General features: G+C 38.4%; 1 protein-coding gene across 1 annotated transcript in view; it reads left to right on the plus strand.

The window, feature by feature from the left end:
- Positions 1 to 18,004, plus strand: part of LOC103926056 (putative N-acetylated-alpha-linked acidic dipeptidase) — a 35,284-nt gene that overhangs the window by 4,622 nt on the left and 12,658 nt on the right. Inside the window, exons 3-12 of the mRNA XM_009334865.1 lie at positions 1,517 to 1,703; positions 2,485 to 2,586; positions 6,997 to 7,122; positions 9,048 to 9,234; positions 10,708 to 10,801; positions 13,005 to 13,103; positions 14,210 to 14,295; positions 15,306 to 15,425; positions 16,814 to 16,896; positions 17,179 to 17,242. Of these exons, the coding sequence (XP_009333140.1) occupies positions 1,517 to 1,703; positions 2,485 to 2,586; positions 6,997 to 7,122; positions 9,048 to 9,234; positions 10,708 to 10,801; positions 13,005 to 13,103; positions 14,210 to 14,295; positions 15,306 to 15,425; positions 16,814 to 16,896; positions 17,179 to 17,242 (1,148 nt within the window). The remainder of the gene's footprint in view (positions 1 to 1,516; positions 1,704 to 2,484; positions 2,587 to 6,996; positions 7,123 to 9,047; positions 9,235 to 10,707; positions 10,802 to 13,004; positions 13,104 to 14,209; positions 14,296 to 15,305; positions 15,426 to 16,813; positions 16,897 to 17,178; positions 17,243 to 18,004) is intronic.

The following is an 18,004-nucleotide window of genomic DNA, read 5'->3' on the forward strand; positions in this document are numbered from 1 at the left end:
GCTCTCTACAACTACCTGAAAGGAGGTTGTAGCGAGGTGGGTTTTGGTCTCTTCTCCCAAGTAACTGGCGATAGGACGAGAGGAAATGGCCTCAAGTTGCACCAGGGGAGGTTTAGATTGGACATGAGGAAAAATGTCTTTGCTGAAAGAGTGGTTAAACATTGGGATGTATTTAAAAGGCGTGTAGATGAGGCGCTTAGGGACATGGTTTAGTGGACATGGTGGTGTTGGGTTGATGGTTGGACTCGATGATCTTGGAGGTCTTTTCCAACCTTAATGATTCTATGATTCTATAACTGTGCTTTTGGTCCAGTATGTGATCCAGAAAATGGTACTGTCACTGTAACAGGGACTTTTAGTACAGTGTTGGTACTAGATGTTGACATTATCAGAGGAACATGGTTTTATCTAGCAGCGTTCAGCTGCTAAGAACTTTGGGTTTGTCTAGTCTGGAGAAAAAGAGGCTGAGGGGCGACCACATTGCTCTCTACAGCTTCCTGAGGAGGGGAAGTGGAGAATCATAGTATTCTATTCTATTCTATTCTATTCTATTCTATTCTATTCTATTCTATTCTATTCTATTCTATTCGTGTAGTTCTTTCAAAGTGCTTTGTTTGGTGGCTTTGTTCTCACTCGAACTCAAGAATTAAAATTTTTCCCAAACTTACACCCCTTCCTTATTGAAGATCCAGTTTCCTTCATTAACACCAGCTGGTGTGACACATGCTTCTGTGGTGTGTTGATGGCATGGTTGTATGACAGAATGAGGACATCATGATGACAACCTCATTCAGCTGGGAGTTTCTTCAGCTCACTTCACCACTGGGCTTTCTCAATGGTCTGGACATTTATTTTTTTCAGACAATGGGTTGCTCACTATTTATGGTATCTTTCACTGTTTGTTATTCACGCTACATGATTTTTAAGTTACAAACTGTTGAGTTTTTCTGTTCCTTGTTTGTAAGCCACTGTGAACTCACTCCCTCTTATTTGCCAACAAGACACACTCAGAGTGATCTTTTAGATAAATCAGTATTCGTGCCAAAATGAATTAAAATAGTGGGATCCAAGGAGAATATCCAGTTAATTAAAAGTTGGGATCAGAGTAATTATGCATATTTCTAAATTGAATATGCAAAGATAATTATACTAAATTATTTTATCACTTCACAAGGAAGGTCAGTCTCATTATGCAGAGGAGTGATTGGCCTAAGGTCACTCAGAAGACAAGGAGTAAAGCAAGGACAAGACCCCACAGTTGATGTCATCATGCCATTCTTGCTAAGCCACACTGCGAGGAAGATACAAACACCTGTGATAACTCAGGACAAACTGAAACCCTTTACCTTAGCTTATGTATAAGACAGGCAAAAACATAGATGCAGAGGAATCTGGGTCCTTATATAGCCTGGGTACATCTGGTCATCTCTAGGGAGTTTATTTCCAGCTAGGCTAAGAGGAGTTCTGATTATGAGCTGCAATGCCTGATCCTGACTCATTGCTTCTTTTTCTCTAGCAATTTTACACAGCTTCCTCACCTAGCAGGAACAAAGGAGAATCTGCATCTGGCACAGCAAGTCCAAGCTGAGTGGAAGGAGTTTGGTTTGGATTCTGTTCAGCTGGTTCATTATGATGTCTTGCTCTCTTACCCTGATGACACTAAGCCCAACTACATCTCAATAATTGATGAGCATGGAAATGAGGTACAGAAAACACCAGTTTTTGCAACCAGGGAACAAAATCACCTTCATACACTAGGAGGGAAAGCTAGCCTCTGCTCTGTTAATAGTGTTGGGCCTGATCCAAAGCTCACAGAAATGAGGGGTTCCAGTTTGCTTTTGCATGTTGTATCTTTGTTTCTTAATGTATGTGCTAGGAATACTAATAATTACCCTGATTCATATAGCATACTGACATATATGGATTAAAGGAGAATTATGTAAGAGAATTACTTTATGTAATTCAATTGTTTAAAAATTGTTCTGTTATTTAGAAAGAGTAAAGCAACCATGATCAGCATCATTATTTGCATTGCTTCATTATACAGTATTGGTAAGTGTGCTAAATTCAGTTTCTTGAAGACTAGAGTTTAGGCCTCGAGATGTACTATCGCAAGTAACATCAGTTCATTACGGAGCAGCTCTAGTGCTTGTAGAAGCTCCGGGGATGAGCAGAATGCAAACATTTTTTACCATTATGATCTATCCTCCTCTTATGTGCTGTTCTGAGACCACCTTAAGGGACCCTGCGTTCATTTAAACAGGATTCTGTGTGAGGAGTGGAGATGGGATCTGCAAGATCACGCATTGAACCTGCATACTGAAAGGGATGCTCAGTGCTTGCTAAAGTTTTGGCCACTCCTCATTTAGAGTTCTAAAACTAGAGTCCTTTAAATTGCAAATGCATGTGAAATGTGCCTGAATAGACAGTACTTCTTTTCCATATTGCCTGGTTTACTTTTTTTCTTTTCTTCTTTCCCACTAGATTTTCAACACATCGTTATCTGAGCCTCCTCCTCCAGGATATGAGGCTGTTAGAGATGTGGTGCCACCCTACAGTGCGTTTTCAGCCCAAGGAATGCCTGAGGTAACATAGTAGAAGAGTAAAAGAAATAGAAGTAGAAACGGAAACAGAAATAGGAGTAGGAACAGAAGTAGAAATAGAAATAGAGACAGAAATAGAAATAATAGAAATAGAAAAGATGGAATACCATAGTATAGTATACTGTAGCATAGCACAGAATAGCACAGAGCGATATAGAATAATGTGAAATTCCGGGGTCTTAGGCTTCAGTTCAAAACCTGACATGTCACCAGTAGGAAAGATGTCCTAGCTCTGATGTTCTTGGGAGTTCTGCGATGGAGCAATGTTCAACTTGAGCAGTCATACATACATGTTTAATTTTTTTCTCTAGTTTGAGTCAGAACTGGATTTTATTTCTACCTTTTCCTTAAAAAATATGGTAATAAATCTTTAATGTTGTCAGCTGCTATAAGCTTCTCCAGATATTTCTGTGACTATTGCACCATTGTTTCCCATCTTGGTGAACAAATAAGACTGTTATATTTACGTAGCCAAATGAACAACCTAATTTTCAAAATGCCACTTGCCCAAGGCTCACACTGACAGGTATAACTGCACAGTGTACAGTATGCTTGAAAATGGCTTTTGCTAGCATTTCTAGGTGGTGGTAAAAATGTTGCTGTGATCTGAGCTTAACACTAATCCTTTCTTTCTTGTACAGATGGTACCAGCTGACAGGCTTTCTTTTATAAAGCTGGCCTGTGTAACAGGAGTTTTCTATCCTATGATCAGTAGTGGTTTCAATTAATATTTTGTAAGACTAGAAAATTTTTTTGTTGTTCTCAGTATCTTTCCTGTCTGTACATAGAGTAATGTAGGTTGGCAGGGCCCTCTGGAGGTCATCTGGTCCAATCTCTGCTTTAAAGTTGGATCTGACTTTGAAACCTGCTAACAATGCTTTTACTCACACAGCCCAATATTAGAGTCATGTACTTTCTGAAGTTTGTTAATAAGCTGTGCAAGTCTAGAAAACAAAAGGTATCCTGCATTCATTTGCCTCAGATACTCAAAGGAAGCTGAAGAACCAGGCAGATAGTCTGTACCCTGGGATATGACAGCTTTGAGTGTTTCAAGAATTGCAGTGGGAATTTTGGAACATAATATAAGGTGAAATTCATGGATTCTGACTTTGTATCATAACATAATATCCCCAAAGAAAGACAGAATAACTTCACTGCTTTATTTGGTTTCTGGAGAGCTACAGTAAGTGATGGGATATGGGAAATAATAAAAATAAGTTTTAAAAGCTGCAGCTTCCTTCTTTAGAAAATTATTTTACTTTAATTAAATATAAGAACATCGTTTCTGAAAAAAGCAATAAATAAAAGACAGATTGTCTTTTCAAAATACGATGCTTATGTTCATCTTATTACATAATGCTTTGACAAAAGCTCCAGTTACCTAGCTAGTGCTGTTAGCAATAACATTCTCCAGTGAGTAGCTGTCTGCACCTGTATGGCAAACAGGGAGTATGTATATAGCTCAGGAGTGGGAATTCTCAGTGGGTTCAGGTCTCTTCTGAGTTCTCCCAGGCCTGTTTACGTATTTTATGTTAAAAGCCATTCTATTAAAAACCAGAACTAAGCTGTGGAGAGAGACATTTGGAACTTGCCAAGTGCAACGATCAGTCATAGGTTCTCTTTCTGCTCATTAATTTTGTGAACGATTCCTGCATAAAGCTCCAAGTTCAATGAAGGGAGAAGGCTGTGAAGTACCTGCATCCCAGGCTAACTGTAGTTTCACAAGTAGGCCACCTTCCTGGAAAGTGGGAGAAATGGATCAAAGTTCTTCATACTGAGAGAGGCCAAGAATGCAGCTCTCACATTTTCTGGGTGAGCACGCTGATCAGGGAGTTGTGGAAATACAGTTCGGCGCTGCTGGTACTATTACTTTTTCCTGCAGCTGCTTTTTAAAAATAAGTGGCAGTGTCTGTGTTTTGAAGGCTAAATGCTATAAGAGTGGGATAGTAGCTACTTGCCTGCTAGAGTGACACCCTGCAGAGATTTAGAAGTAGTTCCCACTCATTTCTGGTTCTCAGTAGATGGAAGATGGAATATATGCCGGTCTTTCATACGGATTGCTAGAAAATGTATGTTTCTTCTGTGTGGTGTATTTTAACTAAATTCCAATAAACAGTCAGATGAAAAAAGTTAAGCTTTGAGCAGAAACTTCTTTTAACGGAAATACTTAGCAGAAAGACAAAGAAGCAAAGTCACATTCTATCAGACAGTACTAGTAGTTTGGAACATTAGCATCATAAATAATGGTAAAATTCTGCTCTTCCTTTCCTTTTTAAGTGACTGCAGAAGTACTCCCATCTAGTTCATGATGGTCACAAGTAAGAGGTGTGCTTGAGATCTCGACTATGCTAAAAGAGCCCAGACAAGACATTTTATGAGTCCACGCTACATTCTCAAAGCTTGTATTTTGTAATAGTTCTATAAACATGAGGGATTTCATCACATCACTAGGAAATTATGATACAAAACTGTCACAGTGCTCTGATGAGAAATTTATTGCATCGATGTAGTTCCTGGTCCTGTTAATGAAAGTTAAAGATGAAGAATTTTCAGAGATGCTAAAAGAATTTAATTAAGGAAGCCTGATTTACTATGCAATATATCTAATATTGCCAGAATCTTCAAATAAGTACCTTTTAAAGTAGCATAAGAAATCTAGATATTGAATAAATATGAATTATTCTGCAACACCAGGAAAAATGCTATGAATGTGGATTACATACTTTATATCAGATATAATTATGAGAGCTTCTTCTAAAGATCAGAACAGTTCTTTATGTGATGGCATCTACTTAATCAAAGGCATTATTTAAAAAACCCCTGTAAAGTGTGAACAGGTTTTCACCATAAAATGTTACTCTCATGTTAACTTGTTTTGCGCTTCATTGTAGAACAAGGGCCCTGAATGTGAGAACCCAGCAGGTTGCTATTAATTGTTATCATTACAGCTCTGCAATTATGTAAGCCAAACTATTGAAATCAACATTTTTGTATTTGTCATAAAAAACAAAATAGCCTACAAATGTAGGTATTCTGTACAAGATATTCTAAAGAAATTATGTTGAAATGGAGGACCAAATTCCCCTTTTGCTTAATCTAAATAGACTGGAAGAACTGTCTTGACTTTGGTAGAGTTACACTTGATTTTACTCAGAGGGAAAACTACCCCATAAATTCAGAAAAGCCTCTCCAAGATTAATCCTTGTGATTATGAGTTATTCTCTGAACAGAGAGGACCAGAATCTTACTAGGTATGAAACTGTTTGCCTTATTTAAATACAGTCCCCCTTATTTCATGAATTTATCCTAACTGAGATAATTTTGCTTAATTTAAGAAGAAATTGCAACTTGAGCAGGCTACTGATGAAACCAGTACAGTCAAAATGACTGTACCACAGTCTTATCAGGACATGCTGTATGCTGTTACATGAGACCACCTGAATGTCAGCGATTTTCATCAGTATAAGAGATTTAAGCTTATACCTTCTTGAAATTGAATTGAAGATCTCTCTGGAGATGTCTGGTAATATGGAGAAATGAACTAAAGAAGAGGTTCCTGTCATCAAATTTTAGTTGTCTGAAATTGTAGGCATCTTCCTTGAACCAGTCTTTGAGGCTTTTTATAGGCATTTACTCTAAAACAGTCTTTGAGGTATAATCAAAGTAAGGTATATCCAGAAGGCAATTTATTCCTTCCTAAAATAGGTGTTTAAAACAGGTTTGGGTGAATTCTCCTAGAAAGGGTGAGTTCTCAGAGAACTTCCCAGCTCGTCACTGGCTATGGAGTGCACTGTAGGACCTTCTTAGACAGTGCACACAACTTTCAGGTAGCAGACATTAAGGAAGATGAATCACGCACCAACTATTGAATAACACGATTGAAACACAACCATGAAGAATACTTCATTCATGTGCAAGGTGTATTTATTTTGACAGACAACCACCTGTAGCTTCTGCTGCATTGAATAAGAATTGAGTCCTGAGAATTTCATAGGATATTGGCATCATTCAGTCTACTCTACTGTATAAAATACAATTGATATTTACTGTGGTGTCTGGGTCCAAAATACCTCCAACTGTCCAAGACTGACTTACAGCTTAAACAGACTACGAAGAGAAGTAAATGCCGTACTCTGAGCACTTACTCTAAGTTTCTGATTCACAAATCATATCAACATTCTCCATTGAGGACAAAGCCTGGCAGCTTTGGATGGTAGGAGTCTAAATTCATTAGAATTCACTTGCCTACCTAATTGTGTCATGATCAAAGAAGAATTCATACCAGAGCCAGTCCCGGAGCTCATTGTTCCCAGCTTATTCTCTTACTAGATCACATCCTCCTTTTGACATGGTCATTAACAGTCTTGTTTCAAATTCTACCTCTTTCTATCAGGGTGAGTTAGTGTATGTGAATTATGGCCGCACCGAGGACTTTTTTAAGCTAGAACGTGAAATGGGAATTAACTGTACAGGAAAGATTGTTATTGCCAGATATGGGAAGATCTTCAGAGGAAATAAGGTAATGCCTCTATATAAAAATGTTACTTGTGCTGTCCTTCAGTTGATTTCAAGAGACTGAAATACTTACTGAAAGTGTTCTGGAGATTTTAGCGTAACTGAGTTTTTCATAGAGCTGTGTTCAAAGATGATTCTTTAGTAGAAGATATAAATATATATTTAATATATATAATACATCTATAGGATAAAAGTAAATAAGTTGGAAAATGTTATGTATTTTTATATTCATTTGCATACTATAAATGGTTCCAAAATATTACTAACATTCTTGGGTAATGCACTCTAACTCTGAACTAGACTGTTCTTCCCTATTGGTTCAACTGTGCTTTAAGATGCCTATATTGTGTTTCTTTATAACGGTTTCTGTACACCAGGCAGAGACTATAACTATATGGAGGTTATTTTAAAATTTGTATTTGTTTATTCCATGTCCCTATCATATAAATATTTTTAAACTGCAGATTTCTGCAGATTTCAGTGGCCTGACAGGAAAGTACATAATCATGTGCATACTTCAGGTGTATACTCAAGTTATTTCCTCAATAGGGATGTAAGAAGACAGTCTGTTTTAAGTGTGTTTGGCTCGTGTACAAAAATTAGTTTGACCCTAATTTGGGCAGGACTATAATTTGTATTTCTCAGTTACCTAAGAGTATCAAACACTGAATCTCCTCACTGGAATGCCAACTCTTATTATATGCTGTTGACTAATCTTCTGTGAGCTTTTAAGTGGTTAACTCACTGGTTTACATACATACTATTTTCACCAGTGAAAAGTGACATGTAACTCATATTCTGGGTCAGATAATATTTTCACTAAATCGTTTACCACTCTTAGAGATACTATCTGAATGGAAAAGACTTAAAAATTGAAGAACGTATTGCTGTCTATGAATCTTTTATTAAAATTAAATACAAACACTTCAGAGTTACTAATATTTAGAGAGGCAGTTGTCCTGTGATTTGGAAATTACATGCCCTCATTGACACAAAGAGATAATATATTCATTCTTACGGTAGTATTTCTAATGACTGTTTATATACTGAAGAATTTATTAGCCTGTATAAAATCTGGAGAACTGTACTGTGATTTTCCAACTCCCTAATGGTGTGCAAGAATAGGATAGAGGACGCAGGCAAGTACTGTATTTCCTAAAAAAAACTATGGTATTTCTGAATCAAAATACCCAAATTTAAAACTGTCGAGGATTAGTTGTCACTCAGTCACTATACATCACTGTCTTATCTAGTGGCAAAACAGATTGGGATGTCAGAATGACATATATTTTCTCTCACTCTTCACCAACCAGGATTATACAATAATAAAGTCGTATGAGAACAGTTTTTTTAAATCAAAACAGCATGCAGGTCAGTCCTTCTGCTGTAATAAGCCTAAGAGGCATGTTTTTTGGAGTTAGTCTTGTTCACAGCCAAAGACAGTTTCAAGCTCTCCAGTAATAATCTTTCTGTGTAGTCTGAACTCTGAGATATGTTAGGAGATCATTTAGGTAAATAAGATAAGTACATGGCTAACTGAAAGATAAGGTTGCATCAAGGTGATGCAGTTTTTTCCATCCATGATGTGTACATTCCAATAGTCAGTTGATTGTATGGATCTGGATGACAGAATACAAACTCAGGTTATGTAGTAATACTGTGAAGGATGTTTTCCATGTTACTGCCGTTATCTCCTAACTAAAATTGAAAGCAGCAGCAAACCTCTTACTTTTGTATGGGACCTGATATCTGCATATATACTTTCAGGAAATTTTGTAATGTAAGACAGTTATGGGCCTTTTACTTAGCCGAAGCACTGTAAAATGCTCTGAGGAATAATCACTGTAATTTACAATACTTTCTTTTGCCCCTTGAACTCTTGTGTCAAGCTATAAAGGACTGGATAGGGACTGGAGATGTGCTTTGCAGGTGAAGAATGCTGAATTGGCAGGTGCGAAGGGAGTTATTCTGTACTCTGACCCTGCTGACTACTGCGCCCCAGGAACAGATCCCTATCCCAATGGCTGGAACCTTCCAGGTGGAGGAGCCCAGCGTGGAAATGTATTAAACCTGAATGGGGCAGGGGATCCTCTGACACCAGGTTATCCTGCAAAAGGTGAGTGACACTGGAGAAGTCATGCTCTGAGGCTATGGTTTCAGGAAGAGGGGGGAAGGTAATGGGGATATTCTTTTCCTTGGAACAAAATACATTTTTTCTTGGTCTTTCTGTTGCTCCAAAGAGGCAGCTTTGGGCTTCACATCAGTAGGCTACTTCTGCAAATGGAGCATGAGAGAAAGTGAGGGGATGTTGAGGCAGCCACACAGTGCAGTGCTGGGCTGCTTAACTTCACAGACATACCCAAGTTAGCCCAGGGATCATGAGACAAGTATTCAACAGCTGAAGCCCTAGTATTTTCTTTCTGCTTCTCATCAGTAAGTCAGCAAGGAGCCAGCCTGCACAGCTCACAGCTTTCTTTGCTTTTGCAGTTCTTTCTGCAGGATTTGGGCTGCCTTCCCTCCACAAGAGCCCCTACTGGCACTGCTGAGATCTTGCATGCTGGGACTTATGTCACCTGGCTGCAGCCGAGGCTCCTGAGAAGATGACCATTCCCCACTGGTTCATCACCTTCACCTCATGCTTCCTCAGCTGCTTATTTGAGCTCTGCCTAAGCTGTTTCACTTAGCACCTAACCCAGATCATTTTGACTGAAATGCATTAAGAACCATTCATGCCAGCACTTGAGCCAACTTATATATCTGAGGGAGGCAGTCACCTCAAGAAGAGCCGTCCCTAAGTGATGGGGAAAGTTGCCTCTAGCCAGCACAACTTGAGCTGGAAGAGGATACACGTTGACAACGGCAGCATGGCAGGAGCAGACCATGAGGAAGATTTCTGGTTCCTCATGCTAGAGTCAGTGATCTCATAGATGAATCACTGTCTGCTTCCCTCAACAAAGGTCCCTGTGAATGTTGTATTAAGGAGGAAACTATTCTTTTCCATACCTGCTGGCTTGCAAACATCAAATTTTGTCCACATTGTGAAAATTAAGATTCTCATTTGTAAAAAAAACATGATTTGTATCTGAGCTCTGTCAGAACAAAACCTAGACTTCATTTTGTTCACAGAAACAGCAAACCAGAATATTCAGTAGCCCAGTGTATAAGATTTTATCTGCATCTCTTATCAACTGGCAAAATTTTTTTAGTTCCCAGCTGAATGTGCCAAGCATCAGACTACAGGATCCCTCTTTGCTCTTGTTCTTCCTCTGTGGCTTAGTCTGAAGTTCCTTCCCATGGAGAGAAATATTTCTACCTAAAAGCATTTAAATGCAAAAAATGAGCAAACAGTTTTAAAATTTCCAGCCACGTCTAAGTGCATGACTGCAGAGACTATGGGAGAATCTTTGTTGGTATCTCTCTGAAAAGATGTTGATAAAGCATAAAGAATGAAGTCACTGAAGAAATGTCAGCCCAACTTAGAGGAAAGTGAAATGATCATCCCTGGCCTCCAGTGTTAGGACTGTGCTATGAACTGTAAAAATTCCTTCCAAGAGTTGTAAATATGAAAATATCTGTCTTTTGCTTTCAGAATACACCTACCGATTAGACAAAGCCAGTGGTGTAGGTCTCCCAAAAATTCCAGTTCATCCCATTGGTTATCATGATGCTGAGTCACTACTGCGGTGAGTGTATGGGAGACATGAGGAATTTTAAGCAGGCTGTTTTCTGAAAGTTATGAGAGTATTTGAAAAGAAAGAAAAAAGACTTTTGCACTGTGCTTCTACTGTAGCTTTTGAAATAGCGTATGTTTGTCATGAGGTTCTCTGTAGGAGGTAAACATGTTATCTATTACTACATATCAGATGCGTGAAGAGTGATCTGGAAAGGGTAATTTGTAGTATATCATGATCAGTCAAGTATACTGAAGGTATAAAGTGCATTTCAGTTTGAATAAAGGCAAAAATTTCTGAGGATGGCATGATACCTGTCTTGTGAAAAAGACCACAAATGAAGTCATTTGAATGACGAATGACAAATGAAGTCATTCATTTGTCCCGAGAAATACTTGCCATGCATGTTTGATGGGACAGTATCTGTACTGTCCTCTGTTAAATGAAGGTGTGTGCTTTCTCTCATCAGGTGTACTACGTTGCATAAATATGAAATGATGCTAGCGAACTAATATAAGGACACTGGGGAAACTGGAGCATTATAGGGGATTTAATAGACATCGACGTGTAAATAAGTGTGCTTACTAAACATGCAAGTGACATGAAGACAGGCTACCAGCTTGCCAGAGGACAGCATTAAAATTTATAATTATCTTAACAAAGGAAATAAGTTCCCTGAAAAAACTGAGATGTGATTGAGTTGGCAAGTGTATCATTTCCCCAAAAATGTAGCAGTAATCACTTGTATCAACTGTAGCGATACAGAGCAGGAAATACCAGGGTTGGCCACAGTACCACGGATAAGTGTTTAGGGCAATAAGAGAACATAATCTTGGGTGTGTATTTATATAGGAATTTTACATCTAAATCACATGAGCAATCATTCTGCTCTGTCTGATGCCTCTGTTTGAATACTGAGACCAAAAAAAAAAATCTATCTTGGTTCTCGCTGCAGGTTTTCCTTGGAAGTATTGAAGATATTTATTTTTATATGAGGCAGAATTTTACTGTCTTTGGTGTCTTTGCATACCTGATGTTCATTAACACTGTTCTAGTGTTTTTCCTATTGCCTCCCAAACTTTTATGGACTAATATGTCTCCAAACCGTCTTTTCTTTAAAACTTTACGGTCATCACTGTTATGAAGATAACTGCTCATAAAGGTATACGTTAAAAAAACTCTTTTTTCCACTGCCAACTAGTAGTGGTAGAGCAGATTAATATGGATAAATGTGATGTAGCTAGATATTTCTCTTCAGTAAGTTGTAAATAATTCTAGAACTTGGTTTTAATAATTATGAATGAAATCTAAATCCTCTAAAAATACTGGGTCCTTTTTTTCACTTTTGTCTTGAGAAGTCATAACTTCTAGTTATTCCTGCTATCATATTTTTATATAGAAAATATACTGAGGACTTGAAGACATGCTGAAGTGTTCTGTGGAATACAACTTGACTGAAGTATGCATTTGCAGTAAAGGGTGTGCTTTCATTTACAATAAATATATTTTCCCTAATAAGAACCAGAACATCCAGCATACTTTTTAAGATTTTTTTTATGTTTCTCACAAGTTTATGTCAAAAATATAAATCCTTTAGAATAGGTGAATAAGTATGGGCAATTGGGATCCACTGAATTACTGCATTTCGAGTTGTGTTAACTGAGAAAAAACATCTCACCTTTGACAATGGAACAAGAAAAGGTGACTTGGACTGATCATATTTCTCCAATTTTAGACGTCTTCGAAACACATCAACTCTGTCTATGCTACCAGATTAAACAGTGTCCAGGGACAGGCACTGGAAGACAACTGCCTATGCTGTTAAACTGTTAGAATGGTCCAAGTTACTCTCTTCTGATTCAAAAGCAAATGCAGTTCAAGGCAGTAGAAAAGTTCCAGGGGCCATTTACAAGAGGCTGTTTGTATGCAAAACCTTTGGAGGCCAACACTTTTCCAGGATAGCTGTAGGCCATTCCAAGCTGATCTCAATGCCCAGGACTATTTCTCTATGTTAATTTATTAGTATTAATGTAGCTAAAAAGACAGATTATACTCCTGTGGAAGCTTGTAGTATAAATTGTCTAAGACAAAGACCATCACTGTGGTCTGTGTGTGCATGGGACCTAACAAAGTGTGGTTCCTGGTTCCTCATTTGTGCTTGGTGCTATTGTAAGATGTCTGTAACTAATAATGATAATATTTTTTTTCATAATAGTAATATGGGAGGATATGCACCACCGCATAGCAGCTGGAAAGGAAATTTGAATGTGTCTTACAACGTTGGTCCTGGTTTCACAACAAATTATTCTACAAGGTCAGTTTTGTTTCTTAAGGAAAGCGTGCTTGGGATCAGAGAAAAACAGGTAGAGCAATAGAATTTCACCAAAAGTAGAGTAGTTGGGATTATTTGCATCATTGCTTTGATTATGACCATTTCCTGGGCTGAAATGCGCTCAGTGCAAAGCTTCAGTAGATTTATATCTCGATTGGATGGATATGACTGAATTGCTTTAGTTTCCAGTTAGTCTTGAACCAGTTTCCTTTGAAAAGCATCTAGCCTTTGACAAACTATTTGATGAGACCGATTATTTTTGAGAACTGAATTTGTGTGTTGTCCTTTTTAAATTCATGTGGGTCCAGGTTCTGGTCTTACCTATTGCCTCATATAAAACAATAGTAACCTACAAGTCAAGTTTTCCAGAAAAAAAGCTTTAACTACAATGTCATTTTTATTGCTTCAGATTGTTTTTAACATGATTTAGTAGTTACAGCTTAGGACTAAAGTCCAGGTGTTTCAATATTGGCTGAGCTATTGTACTGACTTCATATGAACCATTTGACCTTTTCCCTATGTCTTAGCCATACCACATGAAAAATTCTTTCTGAAAAATATACAGGCAACCCTTGAGGATGAGCTATTGCACCTCCAGCTGTGTTGTAGATAAACAAAGTCTCTTGGTGCAACTCAAGTTATCTGATTTTCTGCTGCCTGATCTGCCACATCAGTATTGACTGTGCTGGAGTAATTTCTGATTTACACCAACCTCTAGATGATTAGAACTATTTACCTTTTTAACATTAGATGGTTTTCATTTTTCTTTCACTTTTCCAGATTTAAAAACTAGCTGCTAGCAAAAAATCTTTGAATTTGGAGTTCTGAGCCTGTTACCCATATAAATCTTACTGACATCAATAACAGTACATAGCTTTCAACGGCTAAATGCTGTTCTCAGTTGCACAAGTATAAATCCAGAAAAAACTATACTGACATCTTTTCAGGTTTCCTTTGGTTTAATGGAGGGTAAATTTGGCCAAAATGCTTTCCTTACAATTTATACTGTACACTTTTGAAAGGTGTCAAGATGTTTTATTATCTAATCTGGTGGATTTTCTCTTTGGATTTTCTTCCTGATACACTAGAAAGGTGAAAATGCACATTCATAGCCACAACGAAATAACAAGGATTTACAATGTGATTGGTACCATCAGAGGCACAGTGGAACCAGGTAAAGTCATTTGTCTTCAGTGTAATGTGAGCGTGCAGTGACCTCTACCCGCACTTCATAGTTACAAGGGGAAATGAGGAATACAGTTTTCTCTGAAATACTGCACTACATGATCATTGGTGTTGAAATAGTTATTGCACCAGCTATCATATGGTTCAAGGTATGTCAGCACTTGCACTGTAAATGCTGATTTTAAAGGGTGACTCATAACCAAGACAGAAATATTTGTCTTCAGGCACGTAACTTTACAATTGAAAGAATATTCTTAAGTGGATATTCTTCCCGTGTTCCACTAACACGGGAATGGATTTTGCATTCCATCTGAAGACATCATATCCACCACTATTGACTTTTTGGCTGTCTTACAGTCTCTTGTAACCAGTGTGATTTTACACTCTAAAAAAACAGATATATAGACATCCCTAGGATGATGGTAACATCATTTAACTTGTAACTGCAGCACTTCCCTGTTGCTTGAAACACAACTGTTAACCATATTATAGTAGCACAGAGATCTAGTCTGACTTTGATCTTATTAATCACATCTCTGTCATTATTTAGACAACCCTGTTTATGATTGACTATATACATATTCAGAGAAATACTGCATTCAGCACACCTTAATGTTGTGAGTTGCCATGCTGTACAAATATAATTAGTGGATCGGCTTTACCATGAAACATACTGTTGTTAAATATGGAAAGATGCTTCTGTCTTCAGAGGAAAGCTGCAGTATTTCTAATAATAGAAGTAACGTTATGGAATTTAGGAGGTTTTAAGTCTTACGGGATCAAGTTATTGTGTTTGACAAATTCTTTAGCACTGGCTGAAGATGCAGAAAAATGTCTTTGGAGATTTAAAATGTCTTTTGCCTTTCTGTCATGTATATTATAAACTATTAAGCTTTGTTGCCTGACACCTGCATGGAAAATTAGATATTACTTCCAGTTAACAGCTCTGTGGCAGGAAAAAAGTTTTTCTAAGTAAATCTTCGTAATTAATTTTTCTAGACAGATATGTCATCCTGGGAGGCCACCGCGACTCATGGGTATTTGGTGGCATTGATCCTCAGAGTGGGGCAGCTGTGGTTCACGAGATTGTGAGGAGCTTTGGAAAACTGAGAAGGAAAGGTAATGAAAGAACAAAGCACCCCAAAATCACTGCTCTCAGCAGTGCCTATTGATTTTTCTGGGGTTTAAGCATATGCTTAAAATTAAACACGTGTATCTCACTGATGCCTTGAATAAGCATACTGCTCTGCAACTGTTAATTAGTTCCAGTTACAACCTTGGTATATGTGAGGTACTTCTACTGCAGAGAAAGTACACCGAAAGGAAAACAAAACGCAGAATGGGAGATACTGAAATAAATATGACATTTAGGTACAATTGATTACTGTGTATTTGAGGCTGGTCAGACTGGGTGTTTCAGTGGTCCTATAAAATGGATGCAGTGGTGGACTGATCAAGGCTTCATCAGGGCAACACCGAGAGCCTTCTCAGCACCTGACTGTAGTTTGGAGACAGACCCAAGAGTAAAAAAAGCATGTCTGTGTAATGCAGAGAATGAGCTGTGCAAACATAGTAGGAGGTAATGGTTAAAAATATCTCATGCCTAGTTACATTAGAATAGGAACAAATGTCAACTGTACCAAGTTTCTGCTGCTGTCAGAGTAAATGCTATCTCCCTATCTGACATCCCATGGAAAGAAGCTCTGACATAACTCAAATATTGTGCTAGAGGAGCTTTCTTCGCCTACCCATTATACTTAAAACCTATTGACATTTAGCTTTCTGTCCGTTCCCTCCCATTTACTGGATATCAGGGGAAACTGTCTTTGGAATGCAAGCTGGGGGAAAACAAAAGGTAAAAAAGAGAGGGAACAAAAGATGAAAAGGTTCCAGTAGCCTCAAAGAAAATTTTGGGCAAAGATACAGTGGCAGGGCAATACAGCCTGTTCCATTGGGCCTGCATTTAAATCGAATGCAGAACTTCCAGTGAAAGATCTTTGTTTTGAAGGTGATCTGTCAAAGTTACAGGGAATTCCTTAGGTTTTGAAATCCGGCATTTGGGAGACAGGTCAAAGGAATTCAGTAATAGACATGAAAACATGCCAAACACTTTTGTGTCAAAGTAGACACTGGTATACAATGTGTACTTGAACAGAGCAAAAAGAATAGAAAATCTTCCTTTCAAGAATTTCTGCACAAGCACATTATTTTTCCTTGTTCAGAGTGTTAAATTTTAGAAAATTTTCTTGCAACTAAAGCTGCAAGAAGAAAAAGAATACATTATTTGGCACAATACTGAAGGAGAATTCTGACTGCTACAAAATTAGCAAACCATTATTAGATTAGATTAGTGAAGAAGTTGGTGTTAAAGTTCCTTAAACACACCTTTCCCCACAGATCAGGATAAAAGATGAGCCCCCCGAAAATGACATTTGTTTTCACATTAGTTACTATGTAACAAGCAGTCTTTCTTTCTGTAATACACTTTTCATGGTCTTTTATTGCAGGATGGAGGCCAAGGAGAACAGTGATATTTGCAAGCTGGGATGCAGAGGAATTTGGCTTGTTAGGATCGACAGAGTGGGCTGAGGTAAACCAATAGTGTACAAAGAGCAATTTTCACAGTGGCAGATCTTTGAGAAATCTGTACTAGAAAGCAACACTTCTTCCCTCCCTCCCTCTCTCTTCCTTACACTCTCTCGCGCACACACACACACACACACTTAAGTTTCCTTTTGAACTACCAAGAATATATGGCTCCTTGCAGTATATGGTGTCTTTCCCTGAAACAGCTGTTACTTCTGTGGGTGGGAAAATAGTTCTGAGGAAAAACAAGTTCATCAGCATTTTCTTCCTCTTTTCCTTCTCATAGGAAAATGCTAAAGTATTGCAAGCACGAGGAGTGGCTTACATCAATGCAGATTCCTCCATCGAAGGTACATAGTGTTGACTTGGGTTTTACAGGAATAGTGATGGTATCTACAGGTGACTGGGAGGCATTTTGGCTTGGAGATCTATGAAAGCTTCAATGTGATAATGTTGTTGCATTAGTTCAGGAGTATATACGGGGGGAAACTGTGACCCAGAATCATAAAGTATCCTTCAGATATTCCTATTGCTTCAGGGAAGAAGTCCATTACAATAGCTACACTCTTTGGGAAGTCATGGGAAGGGACAAGAAGTATTGTGCCCCTGTCAGCAGTTCTGTGGCAACTCTTTAAAAGAGTTAGCTTCTCCTCTTATAATAAGCATAATAAACACAGGGACATAAGAAAAGCTCTTAAGGGTTGCTTCAAGAAGGGAAGGGGTTTGAAAGGGCCAGTCGAATCTGGAGAGTCAACAAATAGCTACGGGACTCATGCCACAGTCAGGGGTTCAGCTACTTAGACCATGGGACTCGCTTTGAGAAACCTGGTCTACTGGGGGCTGACGGGGTCCATCAGAGGTCCTTCTGTCCCTCTTCTGACGGGACAGAAGAGGAAGAGCATCTTCGGTCATAGGTTAAACCACAACACAAGCTGAAACCAGAACAGCTTTGCCTCTGTGCAAACGCACGTAGCATGGGGAATAAACAAGAGGAGTTACAGACGTGTGCACGCCTGCAGGGCTATGACCTTATTGGCATCACGGAGACGTGGTGGGATGGCTCCTATGATTGGAGTGTTGGGATGGAGGGATACAGGCTCTTTAGGAAGGAC

Source organism: Pygoscelis adeliae, unplaced genomic scaffold, assembly GCF_000699105.1.
Source record: "Pygoscelis adeliae isolate BGI_AS28 unplaced genomic scaffold, ASM69910v1 Scaffold141, whole genome shotgun sequence".
Classification (NCBI taxonomy): domain Eukaryota; kingdom Metazoa; phylum Chordata; class Aves; order Sphenisciformes; family Spheniscidae; genus Pygoscelis; species Pygoscelis adeliae.